Source organism: Macaca thibetana, chromosome 14 (genome assembly GCF_024542745.1).
Source record: "Macaca thibetana thibetana isolate TM-01 chromosome 14, ASM2454274v1, whole genome shotgun sequence".
Classification (NCBI taxonomy): Eukaryota; Metazoa; Chordata; class Mammalia; order Primates; family Cercopithecidae; genus Macaca; species Macaca thibetana.
The window spans coordinates 44,080,000-44,100,972 of record NC_065591.1 but is presented as its reverse complement, the minus strand read 5'-3'; the positions used below and the strand labels follow the sequence as shown (position 1 = coordinate 44,100,972).

The window sequence follows — 20,973 nt, the reverse complement described above, 5'->3', positions numbered from 1 at the left end:
CAGCATGATTGTTTTTATTATCCTCAGCTGCTTTTTTCTTGAGAAAACTGAGGCACAGAGGAGTGAAATGATTTGCTATAGTTCATACAATTAATAAATATAGAGCCAGAATTAGAACCGTATAATTTCTACCAGCCCATCTCCTCACAAACTAGAAAGACAATGTAGTGGTGACCCAGCTCCTTGTTTTGCTTCTGCCATCAACTAAATAATGCTGTGCAAATTACTAATCCTCTGCATATCAGAGTCCTTTTCATTGAATTTCTGAGTTCATAGTCAATCAAGAAGAGCCTATCCATATATGAATAATCCATGCACAATCTCTAGACTAAGATACATCAGTATATTCTGATATTTTATTAGATATTCAAATAAAGCTTGAATTGATCTTAATTTCCACAAAATAGTTTATGTTTTTGATGACATATCCCTTCTTTATTTGCTCTGTGTTGAAATTACGTTGGTATATTGTCTAAGGTTCAGCTAGGGAATGGTTTTCTTGGTTATTTCAGATAAATCACATTGAAAATAATGTGTGCCTAGATTGGGAGAAATGTAATGAGTCTCAGGCAAAAACAGAAATTAGATAATAGATACATGAACTTGAATAGCTCTTCATCCCCATCCTTTAATGCAATATGTGCAATTTAGGCAATTTTTTTTTCCTTTTAATTTTTAGTCAGTTCCCTCAGCCCTTATGGAACTATTTCAAAAATACAATAAACCTGCCTTTGTGAACACTGGATTGTAGATTAACCCACATTGTAACAAATAAAGAAGGGGTAAGATTTCGAAGGCAAAGATGTGTTTACTTGAATCTTGTCTCTGCTACTTTCTACCTATGCAGCCTTAGGGCACAAATTCACCATTTCTGTAATAAGAACAATATACCTATCAGATACCTCCATGATAAGAACAAAAACTACCCTTATTAAAGGAAGCAAATCAAGCATAAATAAAAAGGGATGCCTTGAGCCCATCTTGGTGAAGCTCAACGCCTTGTATGATGATGATTAGATTGTATTTTAATATCGGGTTTATATTGTCTGGATATTAGACAGTTTGTTCCTGGTCTGTGTTTCACAGTCATAACAATTCTGTTATCAGTTAATTTTATTTAACAGGGCACTTATGTAACGCTCTGTGCCAAACACCATTTTAAGTTCTTTATAAATGTTAACTCATTTAATCATCATACTACTCTGTTTATTCTAATATCTGCACATCCTTAGAACATCACAAACATCTCGTGCTCTCCTCATAAAACCTTCCACTGTATCATCATTTCTACTTAAGGACCGAGTAAATCAAACGCGTATACCTACCATGAAGCAGCATCAAGTCTCCTAACCAGGTCTGCAAAACTTAGATGAAGTGCTGTTTCAACTCTGCACTAAAGAAACCCAAGCTGGGCCTTCTCTTTTCAAGCCCCTGCCTTCTTTTGGTGCTACTTAAAACTTTTTCTTACTGGCTTTCCATCTGTTATTTTTAGCTTGCAAAAACGCTTTACTGTTCTTTGAAATGTCAGTCACCAGAGCCCACAAGGTGTAATTTTTGGGACAAGAGATTTTGCATACATCATGTATATTTTATATATTTTGGTTTTTTGGATGAACTTACCATGGCAGGTACTGTCTAATTTTTTAGAATTGTTCTAAGGTGCTAGAAATAGGAAATGTTCTAAGATGCTAGAAATAGGAAATGATATTTGAATTCTAAGGTACACATTGTCCTTTGGCAGAGGCAAAGGAAGATGAAATTAATTGCTGAAGCTATGAAATGTTAAATCATTCAAGGGATATTAAATGATGTGAAAAACAACAATATTGTGAGGAGTTCTACGTATTTGGAATAGTGTTCAACTTTCTGAACACATCATGTGGCTTTTGAAGTTAAACTCATACTAATTTTGAGTGATCATGGCAAAATATAACCATGACATTTTTCTAGGATGTCATTTTCAAACTACAATTAAAATTTAAAACACTTGCTCACCTATCTTTCTTGTGAATAAAATAAACTCAGGGTTAACAGGTACAATCATCTTCATTAATGAGAAATTTTGCACATTTAGTACACTAAATTCTTGGTTATCCAGCAAGGTTTGATATTAAATTAATTGAATGAAAGAGTTGCAGAATTGTTCGAGTGAGAGTTTTATTATCAGAACAACCTGTAGAATGTAGATTAATTCATTTAACAAATCTGTTTTGAGCATCTACTATGTGATTAGATACTGAGGCTACAATACAGTGGTGAGTAAAAACAACTATGCTACTTATTCTTATGGGTCTTGCAGTTCAGTTGATAAAGCAGGAGATGGTAATAAATTATATGTAAATATACAATCGTATTTACTATTGCAATGGAGAAGTTCATGGAGCTATTTGATGCTATGCAAGTATGTACTAAGGGGAACTAACCTGTTCTGGGAAGGCTTACAGGATATCACTGGGAAGGAGTAAGAATAGCTTTGCAGTGCTTATCAAGAAAACCTAAAAATCTATACCCTTGGGACCAGCATTTCCACAATGAGGCATTTTTCATAAAGGAATAATTTAGGTTGTGCTGAGCATTTTAGCTATCAGGACAAGGCATTGTTTTTGTTACCAAAATATTGGAAACAGCCTACATACTCAAATGTAAATAATTAGTTACATTTATATTATAAATATTAAACTATATCGACTATCAGAAATCTTTTTTAAAGAACATAAACGTTTTTATTGTCATAAGAGATGTTTAATGAAAAAGATTAGATTACAAAATGACGAACATTAAAAAGGTCTTCACCTTCATCCTGACCTTACCCTTCCTAGTTACTCAATCTATACTATTTGATTTCAAATGTATAAATGAGAGTAAGAGTTAATGGAGTTATACTCCAGAGTATAAATGGTAATACTAGTGTATCAATACAGATGTACAGTGTATTCCCTATGCAACAAAGAAAGAATTGCGTCAATGCTGCTGCTGTTTACCATGAATTTATTTATTGCATTTTATCTAAGATAAATACTTTGTTCTCTTGCAACAGCTTTCTGTGAAGAGGGCTGCAGATACGGTGGGACGTGTGTGGCTCCTAACAAATGTGTCTGTCCATCTGGATTCACAGGAAGTCACTGCGAGAAAGGTAATCTAGCTTTTTTTATGGGGGATAGAGAGAAAGATTGGTAGAAAGATTAATTCAGAAAGAATAACAGCTCTTTCTTTAGGAATAATACTGTGGATTGACTTGATACATTGTATTGTGATGGTGGATGTGGCTCTCCCAAAGTGGGTACCTTTCCATTGTTGTGTAAAAGACTACCTCTCTCTGAAAATAGAGCTTCATTTGCCTTCCCTCCGGCGCGTGTAATTTAGCAAGGTCAAGTCTTTTCTCTGCTATAGCTCAGCGTGCGTTTTTAGTACTAATTAGAGATAAAGCCTGATGAACTGACCTGCCTCACTTATCATCTATTGGGTAGCATCACACACAGTTATTAGAATTATAACAATCTGCTGTGTCAACGGAATCTAAATTAGCAGCACATGCTCCTTGTGTAAAACCACATTAAATAACTCCAACAGCAGGTTTATTGGTGTGCTTGAGATTTTATTCTAATATTGGTTTATTAAGAACATTATCATTCATAGATCTGATAATATAAGCCAATTAGTTTAAGTAAGATTACATTATGTGCAACTTTCTATTTGCAATAAATGTTGTGTTTACATTTGGCACTATTTGGCAAAATCCAACTCTCTTATTGATTGGAGAAGTCCTCCTATTTGTGTACAAGTGAAATTTGATGTTCAGTGCCAATGTATGTGTCAGTACAAACAAGGGGATTATGACACGTAAAAGTAATATTTTAGTTTGTTTTTCCATGTGTTTTGTTAGGGTAAAATCACTGCGTTGTGTTTTTTTTCTGACTCTGGAATGTCACACTTACTGCTTTTCATATCATAGCATAGAAAAATGGAAATAGGATGTCGTATTTATTATCCTTATTATTACATGAATGGGGAGGTGTCTTTGTCTGGTGCCAGAGATATAAGCAAACCTTTTGTTTCCTTTCCTTCATGTTTAGAAGCTTCTGAATTTAGATAACATTTTTTAAATGTGCACATTTATTATATCTCACCCTGACCAACCTATTACATTGCACTGCCTGTATATTTATGAGGCAGCCTAATCCTTTTAAATGCATGTCAAAAGGTAACTAAAATTGTTCAATAAGGAAATCAGTGGACAATATTTGCACCACTGTTTCTGTATTTTCTGACATTATCAACAAATAAAAAATTTATCAAATAATTGTTTTTTATTAAAAAAATATGAAAGAGCCATGTACTACCTTTGAGCAGCCCAAGAGAATTACCACATAGAGCTAAAGAATTCTTGCTAAAAGCTAAGAAACTTAAGGGTAACTTAGGACACATGTCTTTACTGCACTACATTTAATTTTAAGTAGGTTTTTTAAAATGAAAAAGAAAAAAAAGATTTCTTACTGCTTCCTGTAGAACTGCTGTATTCCCTAAACCGAATACACAGAATTAATGGGGACAGAATGGTGATAATGATAATGTCAATAATCATGGATACTACTACTAATGATATGCCATTTATTATGCAATAATTGTTAGGATTTTTAAATTAATATTTTAAGATTGAAGGAGGTAGATATTACTACTCTTATATGTAATCAAACTAAAGTTTAGCTAGTGTAAGTAACTTATGCAATTATTAGCACTGAGAATAAAACATAGTTGTATCCCACAAAGCCTATGTTATCAAACCTTGCATGGGTTTTTCAAGGATACTACATGGATTTTTTATTAAAATGTATATTCTTGGGCCACCTCTCCAAACTAGATGGAATATCAGGGGGTGGTTTCACGAATCTGCATTTTCACCAAGCACCTCAGGATATTTAACCATAGCAACTAGCAACTACTGTAACATTCTTATTTTCTTACATTACAAATAACTGGAGGGAAACATTACCTTAGACCAGGGCCTGTAATCAGTGGCAGACCAGGAAGAACTGATTATGGTGTCTCATGCCTTCTCGATTTGTCCTTTGTCCTTTTCTCTGCTCAGTAAGTGGGTGATTGCATCAGTGCTTACAGTCTGGTTCGTCATGTGGAGTCAGAAAAATATAAAGGAGAAAATCAAGACCAGGAAAAAATTTAGACAGAGATAGGCAAGCATGGGTCCCTATGTAAATATTAAAGTTGACATGGAGAATTATGTATTCTTGAACTCTTGCACGACCATCATAAAGGGGAAAAAAATACAATAAAATAAAACAAGGTTTCTCTGCATTTAATGCTATACTTCATCTGTAGCAAAGTCATTCCACTTAATATTGGCCAATACTCAAATTCTATCAGATTTTTCATGGAATGAATAAAGTACATATTTATCAGTCAATTGTGCGCAAGGGATCTAAATAAATTATGGGCTTAACACAGAAAATCTGAGCCATTATCTTGTCTGAGTTATTTTGTCATGTTGATCATTAGCAATAAACATTAAATAAGTCTATTTGCCTTCGAATAGTCGTGCTAGATGCTTTGAGACTCATAGTGCCAAAGGAAAAATGCAAATGAATTGTGAATGTCTTGTGGCATGATTACACTAAATCTTTCATGTGATTTATTTTAATTTTAAGACTAAGTAAATGGTCCCATTTGAGCTATATAGAATCCACTTATGTTTAGTCTTAAGCATGTTCTTTTATCCCCCTAGTTATTGGTTTTATTCATTGCTTGCAATATTCAGCCTTTCGAAATTCAAGTACACTTAGTAAAATCATTTAAATAATTTGTTAAAGAAAATTCCTATCTGATGTTAATATTCCCACTTGTGTTTGGTATGTAACACACAGATGAACAACTCTTCATTTACTTTCCATTGATGACATTTCGGTAACCTTAAACTTTTCATAACCCCCCTTGAGCAAACATTTTGCCTCCTTTGGTTTCTAAACAACGTATAATTCTAGTTCTTCTCCTACCCTTCAACTTCCTTCTCTGTGTGCTTAGTTTGATTTAGTTTTACAATTAGCATGGAGATGTGTAAAGAGAAAGATGAGTGAAGAATCAGTAAGAGTAGTAGTTTTTCCACTCGTAGGATGGAAAAGGGCTGCTGGTAAATGCTCTCTTCTCAACCTGGCTAAGAACTAAAGGACAGAGTACCACACTGATGTAATGTAGACACCCACAAAGCAGCATGAAACAACACAAAGTCCTCCTAGAGAATTTTCACATGTAAAATCAAAGAGCTACACTAAATCCAAATATATGTTAACTGCCACAAAATAGCAAAAAATCACCCTCTAAGAAGTATGTGAGACTAAGTTTTCTATTTGGTATTTTCATTTGCAAATTTGCAAGCAACAAGAAGGATCGATTAAATACGAAATATGGAGCTATGTCTAGATCAGGATTTCCATTTATTTTAGTGGCTTAAAATAACAAATGTTTATTATCTCATAGTTTCTGTGGTTTGAAATTTGAGAGCAGCTTAGCTGAGTGGTTCTAGCTCAGGGACTTTTATGAGATTGCAGTCAAGATGTTGACTGGGCCAGTAATTGTCTGAAGGTTGGGGAGTTTGTTTCCAAGATGGCTCACTCTTGTGGCGATTGGCAGGAGGCCTCAGTTTCTCATTTTGTGGGCCTCTCTACAGTCTATGTGAGTGGCCTTATGACATGACCACTGGAATCCTCCACGTCAAGTGATGAGAAAGAGAGTGAAAGCAAGGAGGAAGCTATAATGCTTTTTGTGACTTGATCAAATGTTGATCGAGTTTTCACGTTGGCCATATTCTATTCCTTATAGGAGACTCATTCCAGCCCACAATCAAGGGGGAGAGGAATTAGGCACCACCTCTTAAAAAAAAAAAAGGATTGTCAAAGTATTTGTGGGCATATTTTAAAACCGCCACACCGCGAACCCTGTTATTTATTCACAAACCTTGGCTCTGATTTTAAACTCCTTGTTTTGGAACCTTTTCCATACCTCTCAAACTTCCCTTGAAATTTTCTGGTTTTAGTCTTTGACTCCCTACAGCTTATACTTTTGATCATGGAACAGGATGTATTGCTTACTTATCTGACGTTGAACAGCCACAGAATGGGATTCAGTTACCAGACTGTGTGGAACTGACTCTGTGTGTGTGTGTGTGTGTGTGTGTGTGTGTGTGTACAGGCGCCTGTGTGTGCACATGCAGGTGTGGACTTGCACATCCAAACAGAGAAGAAGGAAGAAGGCAGGAGTTTATGAATGTGAATGTAGGTGGATCCTAATGTCTGTTCTTAATCCTTTTTTCAACTTTTATTTTAGATTCAGGAGTTACATGAACAGGTTTCTTACCTGTGTATATTGCATGATGCAATAAAATCCTAGATATAGGATGAGTAATCCTGTCACTTAGGTACTGAGAACAGTACTCAGTAGTTTTTCAGCCCTTGCCCCTTCTCCTTTCCCACTCTAGTAGTTCCCAGTTTCTATCACTGCCATCTTTATGTCCACATTTACCTAATGTTTCGCTCCCACTTATTAGTCAGAACATGAGGTGCTTGGTTTTCTGTTCCTGTGTTAATTCACTTAGAATAATGGCTTCCAATTTCATCCATGTTTCTGCAAAGGACATGATTTCATTCTTTTTATTACTGTTTAGTATTCCATGGTGTATATGTACCATATTTTCTTTATCCACTCCACTATTGAGCACTTAGATTGATTCTATGTATTTGTGAATGTCTACAGTGAATAGTGCTGCAATGAACATGTGAGTGCGTGTGTCTTTTTGGTAGAAAGATTTGTTTTATTTTGGGTATATATCCAGTAATGGGATTTCTGGGTCAAATGATATTCTGAGTTCTTTGAGATATCTCTAAACTGCTTTACACAGTAGCTAAACTGATTTACATTCCCACCAACAATGTATAAGTGTTCCCTTTTCTGTGCAGCCTCACCAGCATCTGTTGTTTTTTGACTTTTTAATAATAGCCATTCTGACTGGTGTGAGATGGTATTTTACTGTGGTTTTGATTTTCATTTCTCCAGTGATTAGTAATGAGAATTGCTTTATATGTTTGTTGGCTGCTTGTATGTCTGTCATCTTGTGAGAAGTGTTTGTTCTTGTCTTTTGCCAGTTTTTTAATGGGGTTATTTGTTTTTGCTTGTTGAATTGCTTATGTTCCTTATATATTCTGAATATTAGACCTTTGTTGGATGCATAGTTTGTGAAGATTTTCTCCCATTCTGTAGGTTGTCTGCTTACTCTGTTGATAGTTTATTTTGCTGTACAGAAGCTCTTTGGTTGAATTAAGACCTAGTTGTCAATTTTTGTTTTCGTCGCAGTTGCTTATGAAGAGTTAGGCATAAATTATTTCCTGAGGCTGATGGCCATAGTGGTGTTTTCCAGATTTTTTATAGGATTCTATAGTTTGAGGTCTTATATTTAATTCTTTAATCCATCTTGAGTTAAATTTTTGTATATGGTGAAAGGCAGGAGTCCAGTTTTATTCTTGTGCATATGGCTAGCCAGCTATCTCAGCACCATTTATTGAATAGGGAGTCTTTTTCCCACTGCTTATTTTTGTCAGCTTTATTGAAGATCAGATGGCTGTGGGTGTGCAGCTTTATTTCTGGGTTCTCTGTTCTGTTCCATTGGTCTCTTTGTCTTTTTTTTACAAGTACCATGCTGTTTTGGTTATTGTAGCCATATAATATAGTTTGATGTCAGGTAGTGTGTGATGCCTCTAGCTTTGTTTCTTATGCTTAGCATTGCTTTGGCTATGCAGTCTTTTTGTTTTGGTTCCAAATGAATTTTAGAATGGTTTTTTCTAGTTCAGTGACAAATTACATCGGTAGTTTGATAGGAAAAACATTGAATTTTGTAGGTTGCTTTGGGCAGTATGGCCATTTTAATGATATTGATTCTTCCAATCCATGAGCATGGAATGTTTTCTCATTTGTTTGTGCCATCTATGATTTATTATAGTAGTGCTTTGTAGTTCTCCTTGTAGAAGTATTTCACCTCCTTGGTTAGATATATTTTGAGGTATATTTTTGTGTGACTATTGTGAATGGAATTGCATTCTTGATTTGGCTGTCAGTTTGAAAGTTATTGGTGTATAGAAATGCTACTAATTTTTGTACATTGATTTTCTATCCTGAAACTTTACTGAAGTCATTTACCAGTTCCAGGAGCTTTTTGGCAGTCTTTAGGGCTTTCTAGATATAGGATTATATTGTGCATGGAGAGAGACAGTTTGACTTTTTCTTTTCCTAATAGGCTGTCTTTTATTTCTTCCTCTTGTCATATTGCTCTGGTTAGCACCTCCAGTACCATGTTGACTGGGAGTGGTGAGAGTGAACATCTTTGTCTTGTTCCAGTTCTCAAGGGGAATGCTTCCAGTTTTTACCCATTCAGTATGATGTTGGCTGTGGGTTTGTCATAGATGGATCCTATTATTTGGAGGTGTGTTCCTACAATGGCTAGTCTGTTGAGAGTTTTCATCATGAAGAGATATTGGATTTTATCAAAAGCATTTTCTGCATCTATGGAGATAATCATATGGTTTTCAGTTTTAATTCTGTTTATGTAGTGAATAACATTTATTGATTTGTATATGTTGAACCAACTTCGCATCCCAGGAATGAAGCTTATTTGATCATGGTGAGTTGACTTTTTCATATCCCATTGAATACAGTTTGCTAATACTTTGTTGAGAATTTTTACATCTATGTTCATCAGGCACATTGGCCTTTAGTTTTGTTTTTTCATTGTACCTTTGTCAGGTTTTGCTATTAGGGTGATGCTGTCTTTGTACAATGAGTTAGGGAAGAGTCCCTTTCTTTGATTTTTTTGGAATAGTTTTAATAGAATTGGTCAGCTCTTTGTATGTCTGGTAGAATTTGACTGTGAATCCATCTGGTCCAGGACATTTTTGCATGGTAGGATTTTATTATAAATTCAGTTTTGGAACTTGATATTGGTCTATTCAGCATTTCAATTTCTCTCTGATTCAGTATTGGGAGATGTGTTTCCAGGAATTCATCCATTTCCTCTAGATTTTCTAGTTTGTGTGTGTAGTGGTGTTCATAATAGCCTGTGCGGATCTTTTGTATTTCTGTGGTATCTGATTGTAATGTCATAGATCAGGATTTCTTAACCTAGAAGACACTATTGACATTTTAGAACAGATAATTCTTTGTTGTGGAGGGCTATCTTATGCATTGTAGGATGTTTAGCGTCATCCCTGGATTTTATTCATGAAATGTAATTAGTAGTACACCTCCAGTTGTGACCATCAAAAATGTTTTCATACCTATCACCTTAAACACTTGTCATTTCTTTGTGGTGAGAATATTCAAAATTAAGTAAAACTTTAAAAAAGTCTCTAGTAAGATTAAAGAAAAAGTCTCCAGACATTGCCAAATATCCCCTGGGAGACAAAATCTCATCCCATTAAGAACTCGTGGTCTAGATGTAGCCTTTTTAAAAGTCTCTTTTAAAAAATATGCATATATATGTGTATATATATATTTTATAGGTAATAATGGCTCAGTGTTATTTGATAATATGAAAATTATAAGCATTTTTTGACAAGAAAAACACTTTTAATCATCTCCTGAACATTTTTAGAAGTACTCAGGGTTTCCTGTGATTAGAAAATGCTTACCCATTCAAGAGCTAGAGACTGGCTGATATCCATCATGTGCTATGAGAGGCACACCTTCTTGTAGTCTTAGGAACCAGGTTGGTGTGGAAACTCAGCCTGCTCTGTGTTCGCCCTCTCTCAATGGTGGAATAAACATGATGCTCCGACTCCACCCTAGGAACATGTGACTCCAAACCTTGTGTTCTCCTAAAGGAAGATAGTATACCAATCCTCTTTCTTAGAAGAAAAATTTAAATGTATGTAACAATAAAAGAATTCATGTTATAGTATAAGACTTAGATGCACACACCACACACACTTGTAACATCTTTGTTTTTTTTTTTCTGAGATGCAATCTCACTCCATCACCCTGGCTGGAGTGCTGTGGTGCGACCTTGGCTCACTGCGTCCTCCGCCTCCCGGGTTCAAGCGATTCTTGTGCCTCAGCCTCCCAAGTAGCTGGGATTACAGATGTTCTCCACCACACCTGGCTAATTTTTATATTTTTAGTAGAGATGGGGTTTTGCCATGTTGACCAGGCAGGTCTCAAACTCCTGGCCTAATGAGATCCACCTGCCTCAGCCTCCCAAAGTGTACCCAGCCAACACTTGTACATTTTAAGGAGAATTTGTGCTGAAATGCTTTCTGTATTACAAAGCCACTCAATTAATCATTATTTTTTGGTAGGAAATTGGACTGGGTTGTAAATCAAGTTACTTATTTATAGTGGTACAGACAAGCCTGCCAATTATACCACATTTCCCCATTATATATTATATGATTTTAGAGTCTTTAAATACAGTTGTATAGATATCAGGTATCTATAACCAGGGATTTGTGAATCAGACTGTGAGAACTGGACACGACTACCCAAGGTGTAGGCTAGAACACAGTCTAGTATAAAATAATCGGAAAAAATGTGCTGATGTTATAAAAATAGCAGACCTTGACGTTTTCCTCCACATTTGTTCAGAAATAGGTTCATTTACTGTAACTATTTTTAAATAAACTCTCATAAGCTTTGAACCTCTCACACTATCCAAGTGTTTTTGAAATATAGTAAGTATCTGATCAAGAATATTTAGGGATATCAGTAAAAAGCAAACGACTTTGAATAGCTTTGTTCATTTATAATATAATTTTGAGTGGTTATTATTTTCCTGTTTTGCTTATATGTTTCCAATTTTCTAATTTTTAAAATAATACATTTAAATTATGTTTATAATAACAAATGATTTTTAAAAACTTAAAGAGAACATAACAGTCAAAATTTTTCTCAGTTACTTAGGATTTTTTTAACCTTTTCTAAAGGAAAATTTTTTGCAGAAAAATTTATTCTACTATCTTTTCTGTGCCCCATGGACTTGCAGATATGTAGACAGAGAGTAATAGTTTGCCTGAGGTATATTGTTAATTTACCAGGTAAAAAGAATGATCAGAAACAACGACTTCTGTGCTCTTTCATATTTTAAATCTTGCCTGTATTTTGAGAGATCCCTATCAGCATCCATCTATTGATAATTGCTTTACCCATCCCTGTTACTGGGGGAGATTTTAAGAATTTTTAAGAAGGTAAATACTTACTCCCTTCCCATAACAGAGAATAAAATATTTCTTCCATTTCCTCTCCAGTTATCACAGGACCGTGACAAGGGCATCTGGGGGGAGAATGAATGCAAAAGTACATATTTACATCCCTAGCAGACCGGAGAATTATTTAACTTTTCTCAATTTGAGCTTTCTCAGGTTGTCTGGCACATGATACTTGCTCAGTAAATGGCAACTTCTATCATCAATGTTGCTTCTTTTCTTGTGCCTGATGCTCAGAAAGGAGTAAGCGGGGTTTCTATGACATCATTAAAAAAGAGAAATATGATGATTTGAGGTTTCTCTGCATTGCCCATCTAGTTGAACCCACTAGTAAAAGGAGGGTTGCAAATGCTTTTTTAAAATTCTATTAAAGTCAGGTAGATGCGAATATGGTTTGAAGAACTTCCTGTCCTGGATGTTTCCAGAAATTAAGAATGGCAGAGGAGACATCAAACTAGAAGATGAGAGGAGCTTAAACCTGCTAAGACTGAGAGAATGTGATCATGTTTAGAACAGCTGAGAAGTCTTGCCCTGTTCAGTACCCCTTTCATCTCTTCAGTTCTACCCACTCAACGTTTTTCTTCCTTCTTGAATGACATCTCTGCTAAACATCTGGCATACTTCCGTTGGATAAAAAATGGGGTTGACATGCAATTCTTAGAGCCAGTTGGAGCTATTTCACAACCCTGTCGTTGATCCTGTGAAGATTTTCATTTTTCCAGGTTGCAGACCTATGGAAAAATATCTCCAGCAATTTTTAGCCTCATTGTCCAGACAAAGAGCACATTTTCAAGTCATTTCAGTTAACTGGAAACATCCATGTCTTTTTTTCACAAATAAGAATTTGAATGAGAAAATAAAGATGCTGTCTGGTATACTGAAAAGAGTACTGTATTGATGATCAGAGGTCTGAGTTTTGATACTAAATCTGCCTCTGTGAAGTGAAATTTACATTAATCTACTGTACATCTATTGTGAACCCCAAACTTTTGCATTTATTATTTCCTGTGAGGGAGTTACTTTTATCCTTTTGGACATATATGAGGACATGTGTAAGTGTCATTCAGCAAGTAAGCAGTCAGGTTGGGATTCTAACCCATGTATTACATACACTTTGTATGAATCCAAATTTCATACACTTTGCTTTGTAATCTGCTACCTCTTGATCATTTTGTCTGTGCCCAAGGGCAGTTAAACCTAACAGATTATACAGGAGGTAAAATAAATTATGTTTTCCTGTGAGTAATGAGCCGTAATATCTTATTTGATCATGTGCATTGTTTTACATATTCCTTTCAACATTTTTGTGCCTAAGGCAGGAAAAGAGTAAACAAAAAAGGGGGGAAAATCACAATATCAGAAGTCACAATAGCTTAGTTTTAATTAAGCTGCCACTATTTACCCGGCTCTGTAACACTGGATCAGATATATTTAACGTTCCTAAGTGTCAGTTTGCCACCCAAAAAAGAAAACAGATGTTGATATTACTGACTACATAATTTTATTGTGAGATTAAATGAGATATTGTACTTAAAACACCTAGTAGAAAACCTGGAACACAGTCAGTGTCTAGAAATTGTAGCTACTGATAACTTTAATTAACCAGGGGATAAAATTGAGACTCAGAAATAATAGGCTGCTTGCCCGAGGATACTCAGCAGGTAAACAGTAAAGCCATGTCTTATATTTATCTTTTGCTACTGAAGTCTCTCTCGTTCTTCTATTAGTTCTTACAGCCTCTCACTGTAGAATTCAAGTGTAAAGTGATTTTACTTGTATCATCTTTCCAGCTCATATTCTCTCTGTTCCCACAAACATTTTATGTAACGTCTTATCAAGCTAACAAAAATTAATTTATGCAATAGAGTTCTGCTCTGGGGAAAGAGTGAGCTAGTTCAGCACCTGGAATAGTGGCATGTTTAACCTGGGTATGGTCCTTGGAAGGGAATTTTTTTTTTTTTTTTTTGCTATTGTTTACTTCTCATCTCTTGGAGTTAAAATTGAAGATTTAACACTAAGTTCTCACTGTATTATTGATAGCATGGGTGACTCTGTACATAGGAGGAGTTGAGATCTCATTCAAAAGGCTACCCCACTTATCCGTCTACAAATATTTTCTTAGTTCTTCATTGATTCCTCAAATTGAAGAAAGGCAAACTAATTCTAATTCTCAATTTGGCATCAGGAAACCTGGATTCTATTCTCAGATTCCACTACTCATCAGCCATGTGAATAGGGACAACCTCAGCTTTTCCATGTAAAATTGGAGTAATCATCCAAATATGTGGAAGGTGACTAATGATTAATGCAGGCACAACTGATTTTTACAAGTGTTGTAAACATAGTTTAGCACCCAACTTTGGGACTTAGAAGTCCTTAACAACTATTACATTATTGTCTATCAAAACTGTGGCATAGGAAAAATCAAGATTTTTATATCTTGTTACATTACATTTGAATTCAATAAACATTTGATAAATGAATGAGTATAGACAAGGACCCTCAATTTCACATGATCCAGTCTTTTCATTTTATAGATCTGAAGTTGTAATAACTCTAATTCAAACCTTATTGAAAAGACACCTAAATTAAAGTATATTATATCAAGAATGGGGAAGAAAAGTCATTAACAAGAATAGAATAGAAATTTTTGTCTATTTCTAATAGTTTTGTCAGTCCACCTTTCTATAGGGCCCTTTGTAACTTTACCATTAACGAAGGGAGCCAATCTTTTAAACAGATTGGCATTCTCTGTCAAATAAATAAAGGCTGTTAGGGATTACTTTGTCTATTTAGTAATGCAGAAAATAATTCTTGACTAGATGACAAGCAGATCTTGCTTCTCACCAAGCAAGCACACACTACTGACCTGTGAAAGCCAAGAGTTTGGTTCATATCCTCATTTTTAATCCTGTATCCTGGGAAATACAAACACCACTGTAACTTTAAACACAAAGGATAAATAGGAAGGAAATCTAGCTTTCTGTGAAACTGTGAGCAACTGGAGCCCAGAAGTTACAAACTTTACCTAGTTACTAGCCATAAGTCTTTGTATCCAAGAATATGCAGTACACTAAATAATATGGAAAAAGGCAAATTGAAGCCAATAGCCTAACTCAGAAGGAATAGAACTCTTAGGATTTGCATCATTTGCTCCTAGTAGGACTCACTGAATAATCAGAAAAAGTAGTTCCTGAAAACATTCACTTAGATACGAATTATGATGAATTGATTAATCACACAGCAAGATCTATGCATTTATTATGGTAGTGTCTGAAATGATAAGCAGTTTTTGGTTTTTTGAGCTAATGTGGTTTTAAAGCATTTTCCAGTTTAACAGAGACCTTGAAGTTATCTATGGGTGGCAGCAATTTTAGCTAAAGAGATTAAGTCATGGGAGGGGGGAGGGGGGAGGGATTGCATTGGGAGTTATACCTGATGTAAATGACGAGTTGATGGGTGCAGCACACCAACATGGCACAAGTATACATATGTAACAAACCTGCACGTTATGCACATGTACCCTAGAACTTAAAGTATAATAAATTAAAAAAAAAAAAAAAAGCAAGCAAAGAAGTAAGAAAGAAAGAATGGGGAGGAAAGGAGAAGGAAAGAAAATGTCCGCACAACTGAATCTAGATGTTTAAATATTGAATATTTTCAAATTAATTAGTTTAAAAATTATTTTCCTATAGATGTATATCCAAAATTTTCACAAAACAAATTGTCATTAAGTTATATAGTAAATGTAATTATCTCATGAAAAATACAAGAAAACATACATAAATATCTATACTATTATACCAATGACTCTCATTCTAGAGGAAAAAATGTATAATCATTGTGTTGGTCTACGAAGAAACCTATAAATTTTCATATATTATAATTATGCTAGGTTTGGTGAATTTTTCAATTATTAAATGAAATTCAAACCATTTAAAAGCTTCATTTAATATGACTTGCTGTGATATTTGTTATAAATGTCAAAATATAAGTATTTTATTGACTGACAAAACAAATATATTAAAAAGTAATTCATGCAATAATGTTATTATAAAATATTTTATAATATTAGCTTTATTAAAGACACTTATGAAAAGTTAAAAAAAAAATAGAGAGATTAAGTCCATGAGGGGAGATCCGGAAAGATTAAAGAACATCTTACTAAGAAAAACACTTCAGTACCTCCTCAGTGCTTAAAAGATAAAGTCCAACTATAGCATAAAATCTAAAGACTTCCATAATTGGGCCTCTTCCTCCCTCTCCAGCTTTATCTCCTACTTCTCCTTAAAGAAATCTTATTTATTTATTTTATTATTATTATTATTTTTGAGACGGAGTCTCACTCTGTCGCCCAGGCTGGAGTGCAGTGGCGTGATCTTGGCTCACTGCAAGCTCCGCCTCCCGGGTTCACGCCATTCGCCTGCCTCAGTCTCCGGGGTAGCTGGGACTACAGGCGCCCACCACCAGGCCCGGCTAATTTTCTTTTTTTTTTTTTTTTTTGTATTTTTTTAGTAGAGAAAGGGTTTTGCCGTGTTAGCCAGGATGGTCTTGATCTCCTGACCTCATGATCCGCACACCTCGGCCTCCCAAAGTGCTGGGGGAATGAGCCACCGCGCCCCTCCTCTTTAAAGAAATCTTAAGCTGCAGCCCATTCTAAACTACTTCAAGTCACTGAAATGCACCTTAATTTTTCAAACCTCTGAGCTTTTGTTTGGAGTACTCTCTTTGCCTATTACACACATACAGATTTACATATTGATCATAAGCATGATATTAATAAAAATAATAGAAAAATTAGTTATTGTTTCCAATAATCCAAAATAGTCCTGATTTTCCCCCCTCAAATTGCTTTTTTTTTTAAAAAAAAATTCTACAATACCCCGTATTACTAACTAGCCAGTACCAACCAGGCCCGACCCTTGGGTTCTCAAGATCAGACAAGATTGGGCATGTTAAGGGTGGTATGGCCACAGACTCATACTGCTTCTTCCAAGTCTTCTTTCATTACATTTGATGGCAAACTATAATCTTTCACATTCTCTGGGCTGAGGTCTTGAAATCATCCGTGATTTCTTTATTTTGCACTGCATATTCGAAACCTTTGGCTTAGCTTTTAAAATATATCTTAAATCCCAACTTCGTATGATCTCCACTGCTGTCACCCTTTTACATTGCTTTTTACGTCATAATCTCTAATCTAGATGATGGCAAAAAATCTCCTAACTCATCTTCCTTCCACTGTTATGCACCTATAGTCTCCTTTTAACATAGTAGCCAAAGGGACATTATTGAAACCTAAGTTATATCTTGTCATTCCTCTGCTTCACATCCTTTATAGCTCCCCATTTTCACTGCATAAAAGTCACAATTATTACCATGGCCTATAAGGCTCTAGTTACTCTGGGCCCACCTACCTATGAAATTTGTTTGTCCTCACCATTCAATATGCTCTCTCTCACTTTTTATCCTCTTTCTCTGGCCATAATTGTCTTTTTGATTTTTCTAGAATATGTCAGTTACGTTTTTCTTACTTTTTAAAAATTATTTTATTTTATTATAATTTTTTAATTTATTTACCTTCAACCAACTCACACCGTATTTTCCTTACTGCTTTGTTTGCTTGGAATGTTCTTCCCTCAGATATTTTCACTGTCACCTCCCTCCTGTGAAAAAGGTTTCTGCACAAACATTACCTCCTCAGACAGGTCCTGACCCCTATCTAAAATAATACATTTCCTCCTCCCCATTGCTGTGTTATTGTTCTTCGGAGCCTTTATCACTCTCTGACACAATAGTACTTTTCATATGGCTTCACTGCCCAACCAGAATATCAACTCCAGGAGGGCAGGGGTTCTGACACAATAGTACTTTTCACATGGCTTCACTGCCTAGCCAGAATATAAACTCCAGGAGGGCAGGGGTTCTGTCTTTGCCATTGTATTTCTGGAGGCCAGGGTAGTACCTAGCACATAGGAACTGCGTGAAACATTTACTGAAAAAGTAGACAATTTAACAAGAAGAAACTCTTTTAGTTTTGTATTAGTCTCCAAAGCCACAATAGTTATGATACGTCTTGGGAAGGATGAAAAAAATATTGTTGTCAATCACGTGCCTGCATTCCTGATATTTTTGGATCATACGTAGCCAGAGTTATCCTTGACGTCTCCTTCTCCCTCACTTTTCCATTCAATCACTAAAGTGCATTTTCTTTTTTTCCTCCATCCTACCTCCTAGTATAAACCACTCATATTTGTTTTTTGCCTGAAATGATTTCAGAAGACAAGTCTTCAAATCCCCAGTCTTACTCCTCCCTCACAAAAATGTTCTTCCTGCATTGCAGCCAGTATAATCCTTATAAAATATAACTATAATCAAAACGTCTCCCTGCTGAAAAAACTTAAATGGTTTCCAGTGCTTTCGTTATAAACACCAACCTTCTTACAGTAGCATCAATGACTCGCTCTGAGTACCTTTTCCATTTTAACTTTTAATCAATATTCCTCCTCCACTAAACACTGTAAAATTTTATCAAAGCAACTCTTTGTTTTTCTTTCTCTAGTTTCCTTCTTCTTCCCATAATACGCAGTCCCGTCTTTTCCTATTTTCTCACATAGATTGTAAGCTTTTCTTCCAAGATATTTTTCAGACTCTTTGCTCAAGATTAGGTTCCCTCCAGTGCACTCCATATCAACTTGATTTTCCCTTCATAAAATGTATTACATTTAATTGCATGTTTACTTGTTTTCTCTTCCGTTTCTTCCTACCACCCATCCCTGTAGCACAACCAACATTTGTTTAACTTCCTTTTCTTTTTCTTTTTTTTTTTTTTTTTTTGAGACGGAGTCTCGCTCTGTCGCCCAGGCTGGAGTTCAGGGGCGCAATCTCGGCTCACCGCAAGCTCCGCCTCCCGGGTTTACGCCATTCTCCTGCCTCAGCCTCCCGAGTAGCTGGGACTACAGGCGCCCGCCACCTCGCCCGGCTAGTTTTTTGTATTTTTAGTAGAAACGGGGTTTCACCGTGGTCTCGATCTCCTGACCTTGTGATCCGCCCGCCTCGGCCTCCCAAAGTGCTGGGATTACAGGCGTGAGCCACCGCGCCCGGCCCTTAACTTCCCTTTCTAATCACCCCCCCCCCAAAAAAAACCCCTTCAAAGTATTGCTGAATCTGTGTAATAATTATTAACCCAGAGTATCTCCAAACCAAAGCACTATTTTTCTTCTATTCCTTTCCTACTGGTGCCATTCTTCCCATTCCAAGGTGTTAATTATATATATAGGTGTTATATATATAAATGAGGGCATGTTGGATTTGCATATCATGTTCTGAATGACAGAAGCATTAAAATCTTATTTAAAAAATCTTGATATTCATAAACTAGATATTCATTTCAGGAAGATAAGCGAGTCCCCACTTCCTTCCATAGACAAAGCTATGGCCTTTCATAGCACTGATCAGATAAGAATGGCCAGATACAGTATTTTCCTGGTTCTTAAATTGCCCAGCGGTTTCTTTTGGAGCAGACCATCTGATTGGAATGGTTAAAGAACTGCATACTGCACTTTTAAGCACTTTTAAATTTACTGTCAGCAAATTCTTATGGTACTCTGTTTCAGTAAAATGATGCTAACACTGAAGGGCAAGCCTAAAACTTTTCCGGATGCTTGGTCTCCAGCTATGTGGAAATACTGCATTCACTTGTGTGTTCTCCATAAATTCCATGCATTAGCCTTTTGGAGATGTTTGCATTTATTTTCATATGTATATTTTTCCCAGTGTCTTTCACAGTAGCAATACTTCCCTAGTCTCTGAAAATTAGGGTCAGAATGGTGAAGGAACCATTTAAACAACATAGCTCTTATTTAATGTTTAGGCTAGACCTTCATTTAAGCTAGACTTCATGCTACAGGATTGATGTATGTCACTTAATCTTCATAATCCAGAAGGTAAGCATTGACCAACATCCTTCACCCCACATTGCTTGTCTAATTTCACCACGTATTTCTACACCCCTTCCCCTGGCCATGTTTCAAACATATCAGCAATACCTCAGGGCATTTATACCTAGTGTTCTCTCTTTCGGGGATGTTTTTCCTCCATATATATCTAGGATTCATTTCTTAACCTGCTTTTAGGTTTCTATTTAAATGTTACTTATTAGTAAGACATTTTCTACCATTCCATTAAGATTGCAATACTGAACCTGGCCCCAGATAATAGCACCTAATTTCCCTGCTGTTCATTTTTTCTATTGCACTTTTCACCATTAAAGACACTAAATGTATCACTGATCTATCTTGTGTATTGTCTGTTCCTCCCACTTGATGGTCACCCACCATGAATGCAAAGATTTTTTTGTCAGTGTTTGCTGCTACAGCCCAGCTCTTGGAACAGTCCCTGGAACTCAGTTTGCACTCAAGAAATATTTATTGAATGAATGAATCAATGATTATCCTAATTTTTTGGATAAACTGAGATTAAGTTCTGGTAAGGTAGTATGCACAAGATTATAGGACTAGGAATTGTCAGAGCTGTGATTTGAACAGCTCTTTGTGCCCCAAAGCTCAGGCTTTTAAAAACTTCCCTTTGCCACTCTTCTCAAAAAAGCAAGGCTGAATACAAAAGTTTTGACAACTGCAAGAGCTCATATCTTCTGTGTTTTTTCTCAGTTGAATTCTGAATTCTGAGTGTGTTACTATGGTAACCCTATATACCATCTACA

The 20,973-nt window shown here is 35.7% G+C and overlaps 1 protein-coding gene and 1 long non-coding RNA gene across 3 annotated transcripts in view; one reads left to right on the top strand and one right to left on the bottom strand.

Annotated features, from left to right (window-relative positions):
* The window catches only part of NELL1 (neural EGFL like 1), a 938,548-nt gene that overhangs the window by 714,258 nt on the left and 203,317 nt on the right, over positions 1–20,973 (top strand). For both annotated transcript variants that reach the window (XM_050755386.1, XM_050755385.1), the window contains exon 15: positions 3,038–3,133. In XM_050755386.1, the coding sequence (XP_050611343.1) occupies positions 3,038–3,133 (96 nt within the window). The remainder of the gene's footprint in view (positions 1–3,037; positions 3,134–20,973) is intronic.
* The window catches only part of LOC126934736 (uncharacterized), a 46,346-nt gene that overhangs the window by 14,434 nt on the left and 10,939 nt on the right, over positions 1–20,973 (bottom strand). Inside the window, exon 2 of the long non-coding RNA XR_007719106.1 lies at positions 4,991–5,116. This is a non-coding gene — a long non-coding RNA (uncharacterized LOC126934736). The remainder of the gene's footprint in view (positions 1–4,990; positions 5,117–20,973) is intronic.